The sequence below is a fragment of the Saprolegnia parasitica genome (genome assembly GCF_000151545.1).
Source record: "Saprolegnia parasitica CBS 223.65 unplaced genomic scaffold supercont2.33, whole genome shotgun sequence".
Taxonomy (NCBI): Eukaryota; Oomycota; class Saprolegniomycetes; order Saprolegniales; family Saprolegniaceae; genus Saprolegnia; species Saprolegnia parasitica.
In genome coordinates this window covers 4,153-25,777 of record NW_012156427.1, presented here as the reverse complement: position 1 = coordinate 25,777, position 21,625 = coordinate 4,153, and the positions used below count along the sequence as shown (strand labels likewise).

At 60.9% G+C, this 21,625-nt stretch overlaps 8 protein-coding genes across 8 annotated transcripts in view; 5 read left to right on the top strand and 3 right to left on the bottom strand.

Annotated features, from left to right (window-relative positions):
* Nucleotides 1-621: 621 nt before the first annotated feature.
* Nucleotides 622-2,658, bottom strand: SPRG_08066 (hypothetical protein; the record flags this gene model as incomplete). The annotated part of the gene is made up of 2 exons (XM_012347035.1): nt 622-1,851; nt 1,905-2,658. The coding sequence occupies 2 exons, from the start codon at nt 2,656-2,658 to the stop codon at nt 665-667; spliced, it is 1,941 nt and encodes a 646-aa protein (XP_012202425.1). The 3' UTR covers nt 622-664.
* Nucleotides 2,659-3,605: 947 nt separating this feature from the next.
* SPRG_08065 (hypothetical protein) lies at nt 3,606-6,515 on the top strand. Its single transcript, XM_012347034.1, has one exon. It carries the CDS (start codon nt 3,623-3,625, stop codon nt 6,425-6,427), a length of 2,805 nt encoding a protein of 934 aa, XP_012202424.1. The 5' UTR covers nt 3,606-3,622; the 3' UTR covers nt 6,428-6,515.
* Nucleotides 6,516-7,270: 755 nt separating this feature from the next.
* SPRG_20567 (hypothetical protein) lies at nt 7,271-8,262 on the top strand (the record flags this gene model as incomplete). Its single annotated transcript, XM_012347129.1, has 5 exons — nt 7,271-7,441; nt 7,481-7,765; nt 7,809-7,869; nt 7,915-8,002; nt 8,052-8,262. The coding sequence occupies 5 exons, from the start codon at nt 7,271-7,273 to the stop codon at nt 8,212-8,214; spliced, it is 768 nt and encodes a 255-aa protein (XP_012202519.1). The 3' UTR covers nt 8,215-8,262.
* SPRG_20566 (hypothetical protein) lies at nt 8,225-11,879 on the top strand (the record flags this gene model as incomplete). Its single annotated transcript, XM_012347128.1, has 8 exons — nt 8,225-8,570; nt 8,636-8,822; nt 8,873-9,155; nt 9,209-9,403; nt 9,455-9,567; nt 9,623-9,844; nt 9,894-11,748; nt 11,799-11,879. Exons 1-8 carry the CDS (start codon nt 8,318-8,320, stop codon nt 11,877-11,879), a joined length of 3,189 nt encoding a protein of 1,062 aa, XP_012202518.1. The 5' UTR covers nt 8,225-8,317.
* Nucleotides 11,880-13,415: 1,536 nt separating this feature from the next.
* SPRG_08062 (hypothetical protein) lies at nt 13,416-13,670 on the bottom strand (the record flags this gene model as incomplete). The annotated part of the gene is made up of 2 exons (XM_012347033.1): nt 13,416-13,578; nt 13,624-13,670. 2 exons carry the CDS (start codon nt 13,668-13,670, stop codon nt 13,416-13,418), a joined length of 210 nt encoding a protein of 69 aa, XP_012202423.1.
* Nucleotides 13,671-13,966: 296 nt separating this feature from the next.
* On the top strand, nt 13,967-15,712 carry SPRG_08061 (hypothetical protein). The gene is made up of 6 exons (XM_012347032.1): nt 13,967-14,051; nt 14,098-14,139; nt 14,186-14,845; nt 14,907-15,157; nt 15,217-15,488; nt 15,534-15,712. The coding sequence occupies exons 2-6, from the start codon at nt 14,119-14,121 to the stop codon at nt 15,677-15,679; spliced, it is 1,350 nt and encodes a 449-aa protein (XP_012202422.1). The 5' UTR covers nt 13,967-14,051; nt 14,098-14,118; the 3' UTR covers nt 15,680-15,712.
* Nucleotides 15,713-16,404: 692 nt separating this feature from the next.
* On the top strand, nt 16,405-18,962 carry SPRG_08060 (hypothetical protein). The gene is made up of 2 exons (XM_012347031.1): nt 16,405-16,575; nt 16,631-18,962. The coding sequence occupies exons 1-2, from the start codon at nt 16,469-16,471 to the stop codon at nt 18,903-18,905; spliced, it is 2,382 nt and encodes a 793-aa protein (XP_012202421.1). The 5' UTR covers nt 16,405-16,468; the 3' UTR covers nt 18,906-18,962.
* Nucleotides 18,963-19,743: 781 nt separating this feature from the next.
* The window catches only part of SPRG_20565 (hypothetical protein), a gene marked incomplete at both ends in the record, with an annotated part of 3,731 nt that continues 1,849 nt past the window's right edge, over nt 19,744-21,625 (bottom strand). The window contains one exon of the mRNA XM_012347127.1: nt 19,744-21,592. Within this exon, the coding sequence (XP_012202517.1) occupies nt 19,744-21,592 (1,849 nt within the window). The remainder of the gene's footprint in view (nt 21,593-21,625) is intronic.

Here is a 21,625-nt window from a genome sequence, read left to right as displayed (position 1 = left end):
GCCAGCGTCTACTGCGTAGCTGTCGCGGCTTGGTTGGCGTCGATAAATGCGATTTGCGCAAGGCGATCCGCCCCCATGGAAGCAAGCGCGAGCTGAGCCTTGTGGAGCTCCGCCAGACTCGGCGGCGCCACGTCGGCTACCATCTCGTCGGCTGCACATGTGTCGGCGATTATGTTGTCGGACCTTGCAAGCGGCGCGATATCGCGCTCGGAGACGGCCAGGTGCTGCATCGAGTGCATGTACATGACGACGTCGAGTGTGCCGGAACGGTAGGAGTGCGACCACGATGCTTCACGAGACAGTGACGATGAGATAAGCATGCCTCGTGGTTTGCTGGACGCGGTCTTTGTTACCATGAGTACGCGTGCCGCGTCACCTTGTGTGTGTGTGTGCTTGGAGATGATTGTTGAGATTTTGGGGTATTTCTTGGTTCGGTTTTATCGCCGCCTTCTCACCCTCTCCCAGAGTTGGGATCAAGAGAGACACAAAGTAGAGTGCGTCTGCGTTACGCTGGCGGCAGACGACAGAGCCCAAGCATCCGTCATTTGCGGCGCCCATAACTCGGTTTGTCCCGCCAACATCCCCCACAACCCCCACACCGTGGCCGTTCTAAGCGTGACGAGGATGGCAAAGCTCTTTGATTTTGATTCCACGCGGGTGGTGTTTACACGCCCGGCGCGAGCGACTGGCACTTGGCGAGTAGCTGGTGGAGGTTGGCGAGCGTCGACGCACTCGCGACCGGCGTCACATCCACCACGTCATCGTCCGAGTCGGTCGAGCTCGCTGGCGTCGGCGGCGCGACTTCGTCAAACCACGGCTTGGCGCCATCGCGCTCCCACCACGCAATCAGCGTCAGCTCCGGATGCATCGTGAAGAGGTGCTGCCACCGACGCAGCATGTTGCGCGAGAGCAGATGGACGTAGTCGTGCACACGGCTGTGGACGCGGCCTTCGTACGTCAAGAGCGCCTGCGTATCCAGCTTGCCAATGTTGGTCTTGAGGACCGTGCGGACACTCTCTTGGAGCGGGCCAGCATCTTCGAGCGGCGTCTTCCAATTCGCGCGCTCGTCCGTGGTCCAGACCGAGAGCACGCTCCAGAGGAACGGAAAGGATGCGCACGTGTCGACGAGGAGCGGCTGCACGATCGGATGCAGCGCCGTGCTGCGACAAATGCGGCGGTTGACTTGGAGCTTCCACGACGTGTGCTGACCAAAAAGGTCGGGCGCCGACGGCTCCATGGGCTCGACGTACCCGCGGCGACGCCACTCGTCGACCGCGAGCTGGTCGCACACGAGCTGCCGGAGCGCGCAGCAGAGGTGCATGAGGTACTCGAGATGGACCGTCTGCTGCGACCGGATCGACGTCGCGAGGATGTTGTATTGCGCAATGTACTGCGACCGGTGCGGACACATGTGGTCGCGCAGCGCATGCAGCGTGAGGTGCGTCATGCGAATCGGCTGCAGAAACGAGTACGGCACGTACGTCGGCACAAAGTGCCGGAGCCCGAGCCACTGCGCCTTGTGCTTGGGCTGCTGCAGAAGCGGTGCGAGAAATGTCGGCAGTGTGCCCGGCGTGCCGCTGCGCGCCTCGGGCCGCATGCGTGCACGGAGCTCCTGGGGCGTCGCGCGGCCAAGACGCTTGGACACGGGCAGCGTCGGCAACTTGGGATACCGAAAATGGATTTGATGCCATGTGTGGAGCTGCTGCAGCGCCGCCAGCTTGCGCTTGGACGCGACGATCGATCGCTGCATGCCGCGCGTCGTTGGCATGTACCGGAGGGTATCGGCGCTCTCGAGCGCCGAAGCGATCGAGTGCTGGAGATGCTGGAGCGTTGCATGGTACGCTGTGGCGGCTACACACCAAAATGGATCTTTCTGCAAATCGAAAACGATGGGAAGCACGTACGGGCCATTGCGTCTTGGGACGTATCCGTGGCGATCGAGACCATGGGTGGGCGCGGCGGCAACGGCGCCGGACCAACCGGGTCGTCGTCCGTCACATCGACCACCTCCGGATGCGTGTCTTTGGGCATGGAGGGTGCTGTCGTCAGGATGGCAGACGGAGGAAAGTCGTCGTCGGATTCGGACGACAATTCTGAGTCGCTAATGATTTCAAGCGCTTCGGGACGGGCCACTGGCTTTTTCGGCGTCGTGCTCGGTAAGCTCTGCGCGCGCTGGCGCGTCGACATGGGCCGCGGCGTCGTGCTCGTCACCGAGACCGGGCGCTTGAGCTCGCTGGACGACGACTTGTTGGACTTGCGCTGCATTTGCGCGAGCTTAACAGCGTCGTCGAGGAGTTCCTTGGCGAGGCGCGCGCCGTGCTCGACGCGGAGCTGCGTCGTGCCAATGATCACAATGTTGTTCTTCTCGGCGACCGACTTGCCGTAGCGCAGCGTGAGGCGGCTGTTGGACGCGCGCGAGGCCGCCGAGATCTTGGCGCCTTTGGCACCGAGGATGTGGGGCACCATGAGCGACGCCGTCGCCGCGTCGACGTCTGGAAAGTCGATGCGCTGCATAAAGTTGGCCTGCGGCCACGCCGCCTCCGAGACCACCTTGTCGCGACGTCCCCAGCGCCCGTCGGCCTCGGCGGCGGGGGCTGCACGGGCCGGCCGCGCGGCGCTGCGCACGCCCAAGCTCGCGCCGACCGAAATGCTCGCCATGGGTCAACGATTACACTAAAGACCTTTCGCGCCCGTTCAAATGACACTATTTCTTGTGCAACCGGTTCGACTGGCACGCACGGTATCCGGATGCACGACAAGAACGCGGCTAAATCCACGCCACTCGCCGCGTCGCACGCACAGGAAAGCAGTGGATTCAAGAACAGTGTTTCATGATGCCCACCTGGATGACTCTTTGGACGACCTTGCCACACCTCAGTACACTACGCCGGAGACGAATCAACACGTACTCTGAAACAACCGCTGGAATGACGGACTTTTGGCGCCAACGTTAGCGTCCATTCGTACTAGTACACTGTACCATTAGGCTCCGAACTGTCACCCAAGTTGGTGCACAATGGGTGACGTTGCTGGACTACGCATCTACTACCGGTCCTCGCATTGCGGTCATCGATAGCATGCTGCAGAAGAGCTCGTGGAAGTGCCAATCACCTCAATCGTGGTTTGCATAGTGGACGGTCGACAGCCTCGCGCCATGGCCTCGCGTTGCGTCTCGCACCGAGATATTGTGTATCGTGCCAGCTCGCGTCACGGCGCTGAGGTACAATTTCACTTTTGGGATGCATGGGAGGCAGACCGTAAAACAGCGTAGTAGTAGGCTGTAGTAGTAGGAGCTTGCGAAGAGCAGTGAATTGTGCATTACCTACCAGCAAGGGTCCATCAACACACCCTTCCTACCCGACTAACGATCAGTAGCTATTGTCGTCGCCAGAAGAACCGACGGAAAATGCTCTCGGAGCGCACCATCACTCTCACTCCACAGGTTGCGTGCGATTAGCCGCTGGCATCGCCAATCCGGATGCTCGTGGCGCTCACAAGAAAATGTGCTGGTCGCCGATTAAATCCAGTGGTTTAATGCCGTATACAAAGATCAAGCTAAATGGGATAAAATACATGGTGGGTCCACGGCCCACGAGTGGAGCTCATTTGGACTTGCATCATCATGGCCAACAAGGTCACGCTCAGCAGCAAGAAGCTCAGCCTCGAGGAGCTCAGCTCCATCGCGTTCTGCGGCGCCAAGGTCGCGATCGAGGCCTTCGTGCCCGTCGCGCTCTCGCCGGCCGTCGCGAACAAGGCCGTGCCCCTCGCCGTGCCAGTGACCGCGGCGGCGTCGCTGCCCAAGGGCATTGCCCGCGCGCTCCTCGTCGCACGCATCAACTACATCTTGAAGCACAGCGAGCTCCGGTCGCCGGCCGCGCTCGCGATCGCTGAATTCCTCGCCACGCTCCTCAACGACGACCACGTGCCCGTGCTGCCCGTGCCGACGTCGGCGTCGGACGCAGTCGATGCGGCCGCGCTCGTTTTGCTCGACGTGTGTGCTGGCCGCGGTAGCGTCTACGGCACGGATGGCAAGGCCATTGTCGCCGTCTCGGACGTCGTCTCGAGCTTTCCGGCTGCGCTGGCGCCGATCGAGATGGCGACCTTTGCCCAAGGCAACGCGACGCTCGAGGCGATCGTCGCCGCGACCGTGGCCGGCGCCAAGGGCCTGCTGCCGATGGCCGACGCCGTCGCTGCGCTGACGTGTGAAGTGCGCCACGCGCAGACCGCGCCGTTCAACGTCGAGTTCCTCGATGCGAACCGCCCGCACCGCGGCATCATCACGTCGGCGACGCATCTGCGCGTCATGCTCGATGGCTCCAAGGCCACGAACGCCAACAGCGACAGCCAGGACCCGGATGCGATCCGCTGCATTCCGCAGTACCACGGCCCTGCCCGCGACACGATTGGCCAGGCCGCCAAGGCCATCGAGGTCGAGCTCAACTCGGTCGACGCCAACTTGTACTCGACCGACCGCGACGGCGTCGGCGCCTTCCACCCCGAGCTGCTCAAGACGTCGCTCTCGATGGTGCAGGTCGCGCTCCAGTCGCTCGCGCAGGGCGCCACGGACCGCCTCTCGCTGCTCATGCACACGGCGATCGCGCCCGCGGACTTTAAGGACCGCACGCTCCTCTCGACGTTTGAGTTTCTCCAAAGCACGGTCGGCGTCCTCGAGCACGAGCTCAAGGTCGCGCTGCAGGCGATTGCCGACGCCGACGCCGACGCCGCGAAGAGCAACGCCAAGGCCAAGGGCCCGACGCTCAGCGCCGCGGCCATGCAGGCGCTCGCCGAGGCCGAAGCCAAGGAGGACGCCAAGATTGCGGCCATGCCCGAGGCGCAGCGCATCAAGGTGCTGGAGAAGCGCCGTCTCAAGGCCGAGAAGGCCAAGGAGAAGCAGTCTAAGAAGGCGGCCAAGGACGAGCTGCTCTGGGGCGCCGGCACGACCGAGCTCCGTGCCTTCTTGGCCGAGAACGCGATCTTGACGCCGTTTGATTTCCGTCCCACGAGCTTGTACTTCTTCTTGGAAGAGATGTACGCGCGCCTTGGCGCGATGAACGGCAGCCAGCGCCGCAAGCCCAAGGTGGCCAAGGGCGCGCAGGACTTTCTGCCGCACCAGATGCAACTGCGCGAAGAGATCTTCCACAAGATCCGCGCGGTCTTCAAGCGCCACGCTGGCGTCGAGATCGAGACGCCGGTCTTTGAGCTCAAGGAGACGCTCACGGGCAAGTACGGCGAAGACTCGAAGCTCATTTACGACCTCGCCGACCAAGGCGGCGAGCTCCTCGCGCTGCGCTACGATCTGACCGTGCCCTTTGCGCGCTTCATGGCGCTCCACAACCCGGGCAACATCAAGCGGTATGCGATTGCGCGCGTCTATCGTCGCGACAACCCGCAGATGGCGCGCGGCCGGTTCCGTGAGTTTTACCAGTGCGACTTTGACATTGCCGGCACGTATCCGCTCATGCTGGCGGACGCCGAAGTCATTTCGATCGGCATCGAAGTGCTCAAGGAATTCCCGCAGCTCGGGTCGTTCAAGATCAAGCTCAGCCACCGCAAGCTCCTCGATGCGATCCTCTCGATCTGCGGCGTGCCCGAAGACAAGATCCGCACCACGTGCTCGGCCATCGACAAGCTCGACAAGGAGTCGTGGGAGACGGTCCGCGCGGAAATGGTCGACGAAAAGGACGTGGCGCCCGAGGTCGCGGACCGCATCCAAGGGTTTGTGACCCAAGTCGGGTCGCCCCGGGACCTCCACGCCAAGCTCGTGGCCGAGAAGCGCTTTGGCGCCAACGCGCCGGCCGCCGAGGCCATGAAGGAGCTCTCGCTGCTCTTCGACTACCTCGATGCGATGGGCGTCTTGGAGTATGTGTCGTTCGACCTCTCGCTTGCGCGCGGCCTCGACTACTACACGGGCCTCATCTACGAATTCGTGCTCACGGGCTCGAACGCTGGCCAGGTCGGCTCGATTGCCGCCGGCGGTCGCTACGACAACCTCGTCGGCATGTTTTCGGCCACGAACGCGCAGATCCCGTGCGTCGGCGTGAGCATGGGCATTGAGCGCATCTTTGGCATGCTCCAAAAGCACGCGGAAGAGACGAACGCGGCGGCGAAGGCGCCGGCGCAGGTGCTCGTCGCGCAGACGTCGAAGGATCTGCTCTTGACGCGCCTCGGCGTGTGCAAGGACCTCTGGCAGAGCAACATTGCGGCCGAGATCCTCCCGAGCGAGAACCCCAAGTTTGTCAAGCAGCTCCAGTATGCACTCGAGGCTGGCATCCCGTACATGGTGGTGCTTGGTGAAGACGAGCTCAAGAACGACTGCGTCAACGTCAAGGTGCTCGCGACGAAGGAAGAGTTCACGGTGCCGCGCGCCGAGATGGTCGCGACGCTCCTCGCGCACGGCTGCAAACGCACCAACGTTGTGCAGTGGTAGAGAGAGTAGCGATCAAAAACGAGACACAATTCCACCTCTACACGTTGGTTCCATCTCATGGCGTCGAAACCACTGTGTGAATTTCCACTGTCCGATCATAAGACTCTTCATCACGGCCCAAGCGTCGTCGTCATGACGGTGCTCAACACTCCAGCAGCCAAAGAGGATTTCTAAAAAAACGCAATTTGCCGGAATATTTTCAAAAAGACGCAATTAAGGAATACGTGGATCGGATTGGCCCTAAAAAGAGGGTAAAGGGGTTGTGATTGGCTGGTTTGTCAGCTAGTGGGGATTTTGCGAATATAGAAGGCAAATTGCGGTATTCTTAGAAATTTGCAGCCAAGACAGCATCCAGAGAGGGTGCGATGGCGGCATCGTTCCCGCCTCGTGGCTGTGTCGTTGGCCGTTGACGTGACCAGCTCAGTGATCGCTGCACTGGCAATAATGGACTTGCAACGCCAGATAGTGCTGTGGTATCATCTCTCCCCTCTGATATGAACTCGGGATCGAGCTGCGCATGGGTCGGTGGCGTAGTGTGGCAGTAGATGCCTCATCCAGTGCTCAACCACTGTATGAGGCATCTACTGCCACACGTAGGCGCTGGCCAATCTCGGCGAAATGCCAGATTGCGCACTCGAGGTACAGCGTTCCCCAGTAGTTGGAGCTTCTGAGAAGTCCATGAGGGCTTTTCTTGCGCGGCGATCGCTCGTGTCCTTGACGACAAGACATGTCACATTGTGTCGTTGTCAGTGCCTGAATTGCAGTGCTTCCTGGTAGATTCTGTCTCGTACAGTGTTCCGATATCTTTCCACGTAAATGACAATGTCAATAAATCTTTCTTCGATGTCGACGGTCGTGGTCGTGGTCCACGCCGGGCGTCATCTGCCGACCGACTGCCGCCTGCGCCTCGCGCTCCTGCCCAACGCTGTGCCCAGAGCAGACGCGCCGTCGCCGTCGCCACCGCCGCCGCCAGCAGACGCGCTATGGGTCCCGACGCAGCCGCTGCGCTTCGAGGTACGCCCTTGCATCACAACGACGGTTCATCGATCCTAGCTCGCATGGCCGAGCGACGACGCTGCGCCGATCGTCTCGATCGAGGTGTGGGATTGTGCCAAAGCCTACGACACCTTTGTTGCTGCCGTCCAGCGAACGGCGTCGGCCACAGACCCCGAGTGGTGGACGTTCCCAGCCTCCAACATGGCACTGCACATTTCTATTGTGGTCAAGACGACGACAATAACGCCGCCACGCACGATGGACTTTCGCTTTGAAGTACCGAGTCATCGCATCGACTGGCGTGCTCTGCAGCCTCTCCATCTCGGCGCGATCGTGCATCACGTAGGGACGCCTCGTCCATGTTTACGCAAGCGACTGTCTGTAGGTGGACACGGCCGCGCTCGAGGCATGCCTCGACACCGTCTTGTACGGCGACTGCAACGAAGGTTCGTGTGTTGCTTCCGTCGACTCCAACTGCACTGTTTTCACAGACGGCGAGCTGTACCCGGCCATGCTTTTGCTGCAGCTCGCAGCCCAGTATGCCAACTACTGCTGCGAAACGATCGCGATCCAGACATCGTACGCTCTATGTGCGCACGGCCCAATGAGCTAATTAGAACGTGCATAGACAGCTCCAAGTCGCACTGGACGCCGCCAACGCCCGGCGACGACGCCTTCATGAGAAGCGGTCGCATGCCACGGCCAAGATCGAGCAGCTGCGTCGACAGCAAGCCTCGCTGGACGACGTCCTCGCGACCTTTGAGCGCGTTTCGACCACGACGCCACCGTGAAAGTGTTAACCCGCCTGTCTATTTTGAGCGGGATAACGTCGCAATACAACCGACAACCAACAGCTGACTGCAGTTCACATACGCACTCGACGCGCTTGATCGCATGAGCAAGGTCGCGCCTCTCAAGACGGCCGAGGCGCGCGAGCCCTGCGACACGGGCCCGTCGCGGTCGGCCATGGCACAAACCGCCAAGGCCCTCGCGCTCGCCGAGCGGCTGGGGGCCGGCAAGGCGTTTCGCAAGACGACGTTGCGGGACATTGGCGAGCTCGGGATCGGCGTCCAGCTCTACTTTATGCTCATCAAGTACGGCGCGATCGTGCTTGGCATCCTGTCGGTTTTTGCCGTACCCAGCGCCGGTACAGCGCTCGTCTTACTCCATCATGGGCAGGAGAGCCACACGGGACTCTACTGTATATTATAGTGCTCCATTATTATGGCCACGGCATCCTCGCGGCCAACGCTGACCCGCTCAAGCTCACGTACCTCTCGATTGCGAACGAAGGCGTCAACCCGGGCATCGATGCATCGCTGTGTCAAGCCAGCGGCGGACACGTCGACTGCTCTGGAAGCACGATCGACACACCGCTGACATCCGACCCCAAAGTCGCGTACGTACAAACCTCTACCTTGAGAGATGATGGAAACAACGTTGTCTTAGGTCGTACATCATTGCGGGCTGCGACTGCGCCTACTCGATTGTGTTTTGGATCTTCATCGGGCTCTTTGGCCACCTCTCGCGGCGCGCTGTGCGCCTCGATGCGGTGCAAAATAGCACGCCGGCCAAGTACGCGGTGCGCGTCAAGGGCCTCCCGCGCGACGCGACCGATGCCGAGCTGCTCGAGCACTTTAACGCGCGCTATGCGCTCACACTGCCAGAGATGCACTACCCGCTCTGGCTCGGTTGCTTTGGGCGACGCCGTCCTCCCCGCCGTCCCACAACGGTTGTTTGAACGTATGTGCTGCGATATGGATGATGCGAAGGTAAACTGTGTAGGTCCCGGCCACAGCGGGCGTTGTCGCAAATGTCGAGCACGTGGATGGCGATGCGACCTACTTAGGCAAATGGGTCGCCCAAGTGGCGATCGCCCGCCCCACTGGGGGGCTTCTTCGGCACTTTTTGTCGCTCGAGCATCTCACGACACAGCTCGCTGCGCTCGAGGACATTCTATCTGCCTATCGCAAACTGCCGGTACCAGCGTCTTTCTCCAAGCGCAAGAGAGGTGTTATCTCTGGCGAATAGACGCGGTATGCCAAAAAACTCGCTCTTGCCGAAGCCACCCAGACGCGGCTCCAAGCGCGAATGGAAAGAATCGTCGGCAAGATGACGTCGCTCAAGACGACGGGGCTGCGACGGTACGACGCGGAATCGAGACTTTCCAAGCGGAAGCGTGAACGCCATCGTACGTAGACTCGCCGAGTGCGAGTGCGCCTACATTGTGTTTGAAAACACCGAGAGCCGCCGGCGCTGCTTGCGCGACTACCGGACGAGCAGCTCGTCGTGGAAGCGGTTGTGGCAGCCAAAAGACCTGCGCTTCCGCGGCCAATTTGCGATCATCGTCGAGCCCGCGCCCGAGCCGTCCAACATCATTTGGGAAAACCTCGAGACGTCGGCGACCTCGCGCTTTCTTCGGTACAACGTTCAGCGCCCACCACGGACCCTAACCCTCCTCGCAATGTAGCCGCTCGCTGACCAACATATTGACGTTTTTGCTGCTCTTGCTGTCGTGCGGCGTCATCTCGCTCGCAAACAGCAGTCAGCGCAAGTTCAACGTGCCCGTGTTGACCAACCTGTGCGAGAAGATTCAGCACGTATACGAAGGCCCGTCGAGTACACCCACGGACAGCAGCCGTGTGGGGACGCTTGTCTGGAACGACTCGATCTTGTGCGGCAGCGACGCGTCGTTTGCCATCACATTCGCCAATGTGTCGGCGCCACCGCCGCTCCTGCCACCGTTTCTCAACTACAACGACGTTCGCCCGCCACAGAACCTCAGCCGGTGCATATCGCCGTGCTTCAACGTCTCGGTCGACGCAGCGGCCACGTGCGGCACGCTGCCGTGCTTTACAACCGACCGAATGCGAACGTCAAATAACGCGTCGAGTCAATGCGAAGCCTATGCGCCCGATAGCATCCTCAACTGCTACTGCATGCCGCTTCTCGAGGCGGCGATCCAGAAGGACGGCGTTCTCCACGGGCCGCGCCAGCTCTGGACCAACGAGCTTCCGTGCCAGAGCTACATTACAGCGTATTTGACCAAGACGAGTCTGCTCATTGCCGCGGCCCTCACCGTGATTCTGGTCAACGTCGGGCTCCAAGGGATTTTCTATGCGTTTGCGTCCTTCGAGCGGCACTCGTCCGAGTCGCGCAAGGCCGCGGCGGTCGTCCTCAAGCTCTTTTTCGCGCAGTGGATCAACACGGCGGTCATCGTGCTCATCGTGAACGCGAGCCTTGGCAACGTCCCCCTCGTGAGCTCCTTGCTGAGCGGACAGTACATGGACTTTGAGCGCGACTGGTACACGAGCGTTGGCGCGGGCTTGACCATGACGATGCTCATCAACGCAGTTGCGCCGCAGATCGGCCCGGTCCTCAACTTGTACGTGACATACCCGCTCTCGCGCTGCTTTCGTGGACGGTACGCTGTCACGCAGGCGCAAATGAATGCGCTGTACGCGAACCCGAGCTTCAACATTGCATTGCGGTACCCCGTCGTGCTCAACACGCTCTTTGTGACGCTCATGTACGCCGGTGGTCTCCCCGTGCTCTTGCCTGTGGGCGCGCTCGCGCTCTTCCTCACGTACCTGCTGGACAAGCTCACGATCATGAAGCTCTGCAGCGTGCGCACGGCGTTCGACGAGGCGCTTGGGTCGCTCGCCATGCAGCTCCTGCCGTGGGTCCTCTTTCTCCACCTCGGGTTTTCGGCCTGGATGTTTGGCAACTCGTCGATTCTCGCGTCCGACTTGCTCTCGGTCAACGTAGTGGTCAATGCCCTCGCGTCGTCAATAAATGGCGGCAACAGTACGGCGCTGCTAAGCGACGACCCGACTGCGCTGGTGCAAATGGCCCTGGAGACGCAGATGACGTCGGCGTCGCCGGTGGTTCGGACGCTGTACCGCTACTTGCTCAAGGCTTTTCTGAAAATCATCCGCCTCGATACGTTTCCCGTCTTCTTCCTACTGGTGCTCGTGACGTTATGGATGCTGCTCTCGAGTACGCTCTGGCCGCTGCTCACGCCCTTGCTGCGCATCTTGCGAAGCTGCATTCGCCGCAGTCTCAAGCGACTCTGTGTGCGCGCGACTGTGCACCCGACGGTGACGGCGCTGGCGGACGATGCCTCGCCGTTCCCGCCGTTTTCGGCGCTCTTTGAGCGCCACGTTGGGCTGAGCTACGCCTGTGACGTCGCCAAAGGCTTTGTCGTGGACGAGAACGGCGTGCTCACGCGGCGCTGGCCGCAAAATGCAGCGCGCATGCGGACGTGGGAGGCGTTTGCCGCGCCCGTCAAGACGTACGACATGGCGAAAAACCCGAAATACACGGTACAAAAGCGGGAAAGCTGTAGTACGCTGAGCCCATGGGATGGTTGTAGATGGCGGTGCAGAGCCTCGCGAGCGCCCAAGCCAAGGTCACAAACGACGCGATTCTGTCGGCGGGTCGCCCTGGTGAATAAATAAACGTCTAGCATGACGATGTACAGTCTTCGATGCAAGCGACATTGGAGCTCCTGCATATGCAAATATATATACCAGTAAATGTGAACCCTGTATGTGATCCTTTTGTAGCAGAGAGTGCAGTACGTCGCACGGTAGGGAGTCGAGTACCTCGTACCGACACTAGAACTACAGTCGACTCTCCCTAATTGCATATCCCGAAACTCGATATTCCTCTCCAGTGTGATACAGTCCGACCCTGATTTTTTACAGCTCAAAACGTAATAGAATAAATTTGATGCCGAATGACCGAAGGTGACGCCAAAGTCGCGCGCTGTGTCCACGAGCAAGGCCATCAAAAGGCGACGACGCAGCGAGCCGGATGGCGCGGTTGCGCTGCCGACGATCAGTGCGCGTGGTCGGTGTCGACACCGTCGGGGGTAGCGTCCGTCGATACACCGGCGCTGGCTTGTGCTCGAGCACGACGGCCCTTGCGCCGGCCGACCGTACTCGTCGCCAGTGCTCGTGAGCGCCACGAGCAAGTCCACGAGCTCGTCCATCGTCGCCGGGTCGTCGCGACGCAACGCAGAGTGCGCAAGGAGCACGACCGCGTGCTCGGGGCACGCGTAGCGGCAGAACATGTCGATGGCAAGGCTGTTGGGTGCACTCATCTTGCGCTGCAGATGGGGGAGGTACCGCATCTGCTCGCTCCACGTCACACCGTACTGCTTGGGCTTCCTCATGAGCTCCAGGAGCTGGTCGCTCAGCAGCTTCGTCTTGTACTGAAGCTCAACCTGGTCGACGAAAAATATTATTCATGGGCTTTATATTTCTTACCTTGCACAATTAATATACCTCTCGGATGCATAAATTATCCACTATGCAATTAGGGAGAGTCGACTGTACATGTAGAGAGCACGTGTTTGCAGACCGAATCTGGCCAGATGCAGACTGGAAGAGCCCGACATGAGGACGATCCCGTTGTTGTGGATGAAATGAGTGGAGCCTATTTTTTCGACGGACGTTTGCGCCCAATTGACTTTTCGCCGTTGGTGCTGCCACGTGGGCGCGGCGTTCTGCAGAAAGCGCCGTCGCACGGTAGTAGCGGACCTTGAACCGCCGAGTCCAGACTTCCGAGTGGGTAGCCGAATGACGTTGCCCGAGTCTCTTGCGACCCATGATGGTGACGAAGCTCCAACGCTGGGCCTCGCAGAGGCGTGCAAAGCGAGCCATGTTCTTACATAGAATGGATTGGCAACGATCTCCATCCAAGATCGGCGGTAGGGACGACTGTTCCTAGCCCCCGCAGAGGTGACGGGCTTGCTCCCGGTACGATTGATTCTGATGGCATTCGGACAATGGCGGCAGCAACATTGCGTCATTTCGGCCGTGCCAACGTACGCGAGTGCTGGCGGCGCGAGTGAGCCACGCCAGCTTTGCAGCGTACTACAAACGTAGTACCAAAAGTCCAAAACTGCGAAATGACTGCATTGGAGCACAGTAGCGATGATGATAACAAGATAGCCTGTCACTCGGATGTAGCGGCGATTAGAGCTCTAGGGCGCTGTGGGCAGACAAAGGCGCGGGTCCAGCGTGCCATCGTCATACATGCGGCGAAAGGCGTCGTCGGGCAGCTGCTGTAGGACGGCCTCGACGTCGGCGTCCGGCAGGCGCAGCGACTTGACGTAGTCGCTCGAGAGGTGCTTCGCTGCATACATGCTGCTGCCGAGCCACCAGTCGCCGCAGGGCGAGAGATGCAGGTACACGGCCTCCTTGGTCGCAAGCCGCCGGATTTGCTGGCGAAAGTACATGGTGGACGTCGTGGATTGGCCCTTTCGAGCCGATTTTTATCCAATGGCGCGCGAGTAGACCAGTTGATTGCCGGACGAGCTACAGTACATATGTATCGGAAGACGCAAGGCCTATGCACGCAGCACGGCCACGAGGGTATCTCTGCGGATGTGAGGTAGCGACACTTGGTATTGTATCGGCGATCGTCCTGACATCTCCCGACGCGAACCAAGTGAGCAATCAACCGGTTATCGACGCGCTGGAAGACACCACCTGATTGGTTTAAAATATAATTCATTCGCGGTGTGGATTGGACAAAAGAAGCATTTTACCATTGTAACGCACTTTGATTGGTTGTATTCAGGTTTCGCGGAACCGGTGTTCTTGTTCGCGGGACCAAGGTACGCGGCCGTGGCCGGGCGCAGCTCATGGACCGGCGCCATGTAGGTCGATTCCCAAGCCATACGCATGGGCGAATCCAAGGACAAGGTAAAGCATGTGCATCATGACCGTCATGGGCTCATGATGCGCGTAGGTGAGCTGCCAGTACTGCACGCGCGACCTCACGCGCCTCATCCGCATCACGTGCGCCGAGTGCGCGCCCGAGAAAGGCCCGCTCGTGCTCTGCATCGAGTGCTTCTCGGTCGGCGTCGAAGACGTGCCCGGTGCGCCAGAGCACCGCAAGGACCATCCGTACCGCGTGTCCGACTGCTTGGCGTACTCGCTCCTCGAGCCCGAGTGGACCGCGGACGAAGAGCTGCTTTTGCTCGAGGGCATTGAGATGTTTGGCATGGGCAACTGGAAGGACATTGCCGAGCACGTGGCTTCGAAGACGGACAAGAAGTGCGAAGCGCACTACGTGACCGAGTACCTCAAGCTACGCCATCCCGTCGACGAGCCGTCGCCGGCCAAGGCCAAGCCGCCAGCCGCTGCGCTGGCCGCCGACGACGAGAAAGAGAAGATGGGCGGCGCCCTCGCCGGCTACATGCCACTTCGCGGTGACTTTGACGTCGAACACGAGAACGACGCCGAGCTCATCTTGGCCGACATGGAGTTTCACGACGACGACCACCCGACCGAGCGCGAACTCAAGCTCAAGGTCATTGCGATCTACAACGCCAAGCTCGACGAGCGCGAGCGCCGCAAGAAGTTTGTCATTGAGCATGGCCTCCTCGACTACAAGAAATACCAGCAAGTACGACGGCTCGATCCCTGTCCCAAATACGGATGGCCTTTCCTCACCGCGTGCTCTACAGGTCGAGCGGCGCCGCCCCAAGGAAGAGCGCGAGCTCATTGCGCAGGTCCGGCCGTTCGCTCGCTTCCACTCCAAGGAGGACCACGACACGTTTGTGTCGGGTCTTCTCGCCGCCATGCGTCTCCGCAAACAAATCGCACTGCTCCAAGAGTACCGCAAGCGCGGGATTCGAACCCTCGCCGAAGCAGAGATGTACGAGCTCGACAAGAAGAAGCGTGAGACCGAGCAAGCGCTGCAAAAGTCCCGGGAAAGGTACTCTCAAGACGCTCGAGTCGATACATTTCTTGGTTTTACTTAACGAGGATGTGTAGTGCGGCGTACCTCTACGACTCGTCGCGCGGCCCGACTGCGAACCGGCAGCGCAGCAGCCGGTGGCTCTCCCGGGAGCAGGACGGTGAGAGCGCGAGCGGCATCATTGACGGTGCACCCGGTGCGCACCTCTTGACGCCAAAGGAGAAGGAGCTCTGCGCGCGCCTCCAGCTGTTGCCCAAGCAGTACCTCGTCATCAAGGACGTCTTGGTGCGAGAGAGCTACCGTCTCGGCCACCTCGACGCGGGCACGGCCGCCAACATGATTCAAATCGGTAGACGCTTGGATGCTTGGAGGCTGGGGTGACGAGGCAATGTAGATGCGACCAAGACGGGCCAGATCTACGAGTTCTTCGTGCACGCTGGCTGGGTGCGCAAGGACGGCAACGCGACGCTGACCAAACTGGGCGCGGCGCCGACGCCCGACGAGTCGCCAGCGGCCAAGAAGCAAAAGACCGAGCTCTAATCGACACACGCAAAGAAATATGCGATCAATCTCGTCTGGTTGCTTTGTGGTCCTGGCCAGAGGCTCGTATTGGAGACGACTACAGTCTACTCGCTCACTCTTCTGGCGCGACCTTTCCAGAAGCTCGCCATGGAATCCTTGCCAACTTCAAGTAGAGACGCAGGTGACGGGTACAGCATGTCGCGGTCGCGCGCTTGATCTTTTTGGCTGGCGTCAGTCCTCTTCGCCGCCCATCCTACGCGAACGAACGGTGTCGATCACGGCGCTGCACCCAAGCGTCTGCGCGCCACCATTTTCTGCAGTGGCAAGTCTACGTCCCTCGAAGATCGCCGTGTGGCAATAAGATCTGGAATCTGGTGCACTTGCCGCCCACACCACGCTCCCGCGTGGTGTTTGGATGTATTTTAATAACAGGGTGTTTGTATGGAATTGTTTTGTTTTGTAAAAAAGACACCCGCTGCGGACAAAATCCAGATTTGGTGGACCAATCCGAGCGCTCCTGATGCTTTGACTTCGTTTTGGGAAACCTGTGACAACGCATATTTCTGGAAAAACCAGATGCGAGCAACTGGATTCGAGACGTTTCAGGTCGCGGCACCGATCCAGATTTGATATCCTGTGAGACTGCATGCATCGGTCGCGATTGGAAGCTTCTGGAAGTGCTCTATTATGGCCAATGGGAAGCGTGCGTTTGGATTCGCGCGAGGCCATTGGTGGAAAAGATCCAGCGACTAACAGTGGTGGGCGAAGCATCATTTTGGCATTTGACCGCTCAGGAAGCACAGCGAGATGTCGGTCATCGGTATTGACTACGGCAACGTCGAATGCGTCATTGGCCAGGCCAAGCGCGGTGGCATTGACATCATCCTCAACGAGAACTCGAACCGCAAGAACCCGTACGCGAACTCTCCTGGCAACGAGGACATGGGCTCATGCGGATGCTGGTGGTAGGTGCATGGTCTGCGTCTCGGGCAAGCAGCGCTACATTGGCGAGGGCGCCGTGAGCATGGCGCGCACGCAGTACAAGAACACGGCCACGGACGTCAAGCGCCTCATTGGCCGCAAGTTTGCCGCCGCCGATGTGCAGGAAGAGATTGCGCTCTACGGCTTCAAGTGCGTCGAGCTCCCGAACGGCCAAGTGGGCATCGTGCTCAACTACAACGACACGCCGACGACGTTTACGTGCGAGCAGGTCGTGGGTATGTTCCTCAACAAGATGCAGGCCATCGCGGCGGTCGCCAACGAGGGCGTCAACCCGGCGTACTGCGTCATCTCGTGCCCGGGCTACTTTACCGACATGCAGCGCCGTGCGATGCTGTCGGCGGCCAAGATCGCCGGCATGAACTGCCTCCGCCTCATGAACGAACACACGGCCGTCGCGCTCTCGTACGGTATCTACAAGTCGCTCCGCAACCTCTTCCACGAGTCGGAGCCCGAGCACGTTATGTTTGTCGACATTGGCCACTCGGGGTACACCGTGTCGGTCGTTGCCTTCGTGCAGGGCAAGCTCCAGGTCAAGTCGGTCGCGTACGACCGCTTCCTCGGTGGCCGCAACTTTGACATGGCGCTCGCCAAGGACGTCTCGGAGAAGTTTGTCGCCAAGTACAAGAAGGACCCGCTCGCCGACGCCAAGTCGCGCATCAAGCTCCTCGGCGCGTGCGAGAAGGCCAAGAAGAACCTCTCGCCGCAGGGCGTCAACTCGACCACGCTCGCGGTCGAGTGCCTCGTCGACGAGATCGACTACAACGCCAAGATCGACTTGGAGGAATTCGAGACGCTCATTGCGCCGCTCCTCGACCGCCTCGAGGGCCCGATCGTCAAGGCGCTCGCCGACGCCGGTATCACCAAGGACCAGCTCTCGTGCGTCGAGATTGTGGGCGGTGGCGTCCGCGTCGCGTCGGTCAAGCGCAAGCTCGCCGACATCCTCGGCCTCGACAAGGAGAAGCCCAACATGGGTCTCTCGACGACGCTCAACGCCGACGAAGCGGTGGCCCGCGGCTGCGCGCTCCAGTGCGCGATCCTCTCGCCGCTCTTCAAGGTCAAGGACTTTTCGATTGCCGACATTGTCAACTTCCCCGTGCGTGTCTCGTGGGAGAAGGCGTCGACGGACGCGCTCAAGGACGACGCGATCGCCGACGACGACGAGCCGTCGCTCGGTGCTGGCGACGCCAACTCGGTGCTCCTCTTCACCCGCGCCGACGACTTCCCCAAGACGAAGCGCGTCAGCTTTCGCCGTGCCGAGTCGTTTACGATCGACGCGGCGTACGACGAGACGGCCATCGAGTACCTCCCGCCGTCGCCGTACCAGTCGATTGGCAAGTTTACCGTGTCGGGCATCCCGGTCGGCGAGACGGACGAGGTCCCGCGCATCCGCGTCAACATCAAGCACGACATCCACGGCCTCGTCGAGGTCGCGTCGAGCCAGATGATGGTCGAGATCAAGGAAGAGGAGACCAAGGAAGGCGAGGAAGCGTCGGAAGAGAAGAAGGAGGAGCCCAAGAAGAAGCGCTTCCGCAAGATTGAGCTCAAGGTGACGCCGAGTGTCAACGGCCTCTCGGCCGCCGAGGTCGCCAAGGCGACGGAGGAAGAGCTCGCGATGGCCCAGCAGGACCGCATCATTGAGGAGACGGCCAACAAGCGCAACGAGCTCGAGACGTTTGTGTACGACCTCCGCAACCACCTCGGCGAGAAGTACGCCGAGTTTGTGGCCGCGCCCGAGCGCGACGACATTGAGAACAAGCTCAACGACATGGAGGACTGGCTCTACTCGGACGAGGGCTTTGACTCGATCAAGTCGATCTACCAGACCAAGCTCGACGGCCTCCGCGCGCTGAGCAGCCCGATTGACGCCCGCTACGTCGAGCACTCGGAGCGCCCGGTCGCGACCAACGAGCTCAAGACCGTCATTGAGGAGTACAAGCGCCTCGCCAACTCGACGGACGAGGCCTACTCGCACTGGACGGACGAGGACTGCAACACGCTGCGCAACGCGGCCACGACCATCGAGACGTGGCTCTTCGACCAGCTCAACGCGCAGGCCGCCGCGAGCCTCACGACGGCGCCCGTCGTCACGGCCGCGGCCATCCGCGCCAAGATTGTCGAGCTCCGCGCGTCGGGTCTCCCGATCATCACCAAGCCCAAGCCGCTCCCCAAGGTCGAGGCGCCGCCGGCCCCGTCGGCGACGGCCGACGACAACGCCGAGAGCGACAAGATGGATTTGGATTAAACAACAACTACAGTACTAGGCGAAAGACGTGAATATATCCTTGTATGCTCCTCCGTACGCTGACACTATTTCGTGTACCCTCGGTGGCCGTACTATCTTCCACTGCTGTACTCTTGGTTCACCTGCCAGCGCTTGCTGGTGTCGTGCGAGACGATCGCAACACCCACCGTCGTCGTCGACGATCTGATAACCGTTCCTCGTCTTCCTGCCCTCGTCGCCAATGCGTCCATTGATGGCGCCTTGAGAGTCCGTCATGATGACTGACCGTGGCCATCGCAGCTCTTGCCGGCGTCAACAGCGTCTATGGTATTTCCCCGGTACGCTCAAGCAGTAAAAACCCTAACACCCTAATAAGTAAAAAGGTCTAGGAGCAAGGTCCTCGCGGAGGCAATCGCCGAGTACGGAGGCCACTGCGTCCAGCCCCATGATGGATTGCAGAGGTTCGGGTGGCCATGAGGCAACCCAAAGCTCTGGCGCCGTGTGCTCTGATGAAGAGTCTACGGGATGTTGGTGAAACGTACGAGTCAACAGGGAACACAACTCGACGTCGCCTCCTGGTAAATTCCATCGCGTTGCCTCGCGTGCACTCCAGATCTCAGATCTGATACCTGGCAGAAATGGCATTCCACACTGCACAAAAATCATTCAAGCCTCTCGGATGCTCAAGTTATCCACCATGCATACAAGCAAGCTCGACCACCGAGCCACCACGAGACCGCCACGAAGCTCCGAAGAAGAAGTACTCCAACGCGGTGTCCAGCATGGCACATATACATATTGATCATCCATCATCCGTCCGACGCGTGGAGATCGGATAGGACGATGGACGAGTGTCGACTTAGCACAAGAGCGCGCGCGAGAGCGTGTGCAGCTCAGACGACGAGAGCACGACCTTGACGGCACTGCACGCCGCCTTGCGAGGACCTGGAAACGTGAGGCGGCCGACGCGCGCCGGCACGTCCGCTGCGGAGGCGTGGACGCTGTCGACCGAGCGGCCCGCGAACGCGACTTCGTTGGCGCGGACCGCCGCGATCACGTCGGCGCCAAAGCCTTCGGTGGCGGCCGTCGACGCGATTTCGGCGCGCAGCTTTTCGATCGTCTTAGCGAGCGGCACGATATGCGATGACGTGGCGGGCGACGCGCTGGTCGTACGAGTGCCACCGACCACGTACAAGGACGGGAGCGACGCCATCGCGAGCACTTGGCTTTCGACGCGGCGGACGTTGTCGAGACAAGCAGCGAGCTTCGTGGGCGGGCGCACGGGCGGAAGGGGCGCGAGGGCAGCCTCCAGGCGCTCCAACGCGGTTTCTTGACGCAGCCGCTGCATCGCGACATGCATCTCGGCCAAGGCCGCTTCCAGCGCCCGGACTTGACTCGTCGAGACGGTCGAGGACGATGAGGATGGCGTCGACGACTCGGTCGTCTTGGTCGGCGTCGACGGGAGGTCGCTGTTGCGCCGCAGCTGCTTGCGGAGCTGCCGGTGCGCACTCTCGAGCGCCGCGCGCTCCTTGTTTTGCTCGGACAGCATTTGCTCAAACTGCGCCCGCTCTTGGGTGAGCTGCGACTGAAGCTTGCTCGTCAAACTCGTTTCCGCCGAGATTGCGTCACTGAGGCGCGTCACGTCGTGCTCGAGCTTTTGCACAATGACGCGTGATTGGCTCTCGGCCTTCTCGAGCTCCTTGAGCCGCGCCTGCAGCGTATGGCAGACGTCGGTCGTCTCCTCCAACGACGTCAATAGCGTCGACGCACTCGCGAGCTCGGACCGCACCATCTCGGCGCGGAGCTCCCACGTCGGTTGGCGGCGCGCCGGCGGCACGGCGCTCGGTACGAGGACGCATGCATCCGTGAGCGCGCCCTTGGCCACGGCCTTGTACAGCACCGCGAGACGCTCTTTGAACGACTGCAGCTGTGTCTCGGTCGTCAAGTCCCCGCTCTCGATCGCGTAGGCTTGCAACTGCTCGAGGACGACGCCGCCCACCACCGTCGCGAGCACATGTCGCATCTCCGAATCGTCGTCGTCGTCGTCGCTACTGGAAGCCTCGCCACCGAGGTCCAACTCGGCGCGCCGGGCGACTTGGAGTGCGAGGTTCCAAACGGCGCCCCGGAGCTCGAGCGGGAGGTCGTCGTGCAAAAACGCAATCGCGCAGTGCAGCGAGAGGATCGATGCGTGGGCCTGGGCTTGGAGCTTGACGAGCGACGCCTGCGTCACGTGCGTGAGCGGGAAGAGTGCACTCCACTCGGCGGCGACCGACAAGAGTCGGTCCGACGACGACGGCTGCGCGTCACTCCCGCCACTCAGACCGCCGTCGACACCGAGCGAGATCAGGACACCATCGAGCGCGACGTCGAGTTGATGTGTCGATGGCCCGTCGAGCTGCACGAGCAGCGACTGAAACGCCGTGTCGCCGGCCGTGTGCAGCGATTGCTGCGCATGGGCAATGGCCAAGCGAACCTGCAAGAGACGGACGCCCAGCGCCCACTCGTACGCCAAACGCGCCTTCTCGATCGGGTTGCCGAGGACGTCGGACGTGAGCGACGAGACGTTCTTGAGGACGTGGTTGAGAACAACGTCGACGTTGCCGTGGAGGCGCGAGAGCAGCAGCCGGACCTTGAGCGACCGGTCGTCCGCCTCGGTAAACACGGACGACGGCAGGAGCGAGCGCAGCCACGTGGCTTCGACCCGCGCGCTGTCGGCCGCCACCTTGGCGCGCGCGGCCTCG

Bases quoted from the DNA above. Each gene is read 5' to 3' on its own strand.
- SPRG_08065 (XM_012347034.1), top strand. From the start codon at position 3,623: ATGGCCAACAAGGTCACGCTCAGCAGCAAGAAGCTCAGCCTCGAGGAG.
- SPRG_08061 (XM_012347032.1), top strand. From the start codon at position 14,119: ATGGGCGAATCCAAGGACAAG. The intron at 14,140-14,185 runs GTAAAGCATGTG...TGATGCGCGTAG, and splicing joins TGGGCGAATCCAAGGACAAG to GTGAGCTGCCAGTACTGCAC. The intron at 14,846-14,906 runs GTACGACGGCTC...CGTGCTCTACAG, and splicing joins ACTACAAGAAATACCAGCAA to GTCGAGCGGCGCCGCCCCAA.
- SPRG_08060 (XM_012347031.1), top strand. From the start codon at position 16,469: ATGTCGGTCATCGGTATTGACTACGGCAACGTCGAATGCGTCATTGGC. The intron at 16,576-16,630 runs GTACGCGAACTC...TGCTGGTGGTAG, and splicing joins AACTCGAACCGCAAGAACCC to GTGCATGGTCTGCGTCTCGG.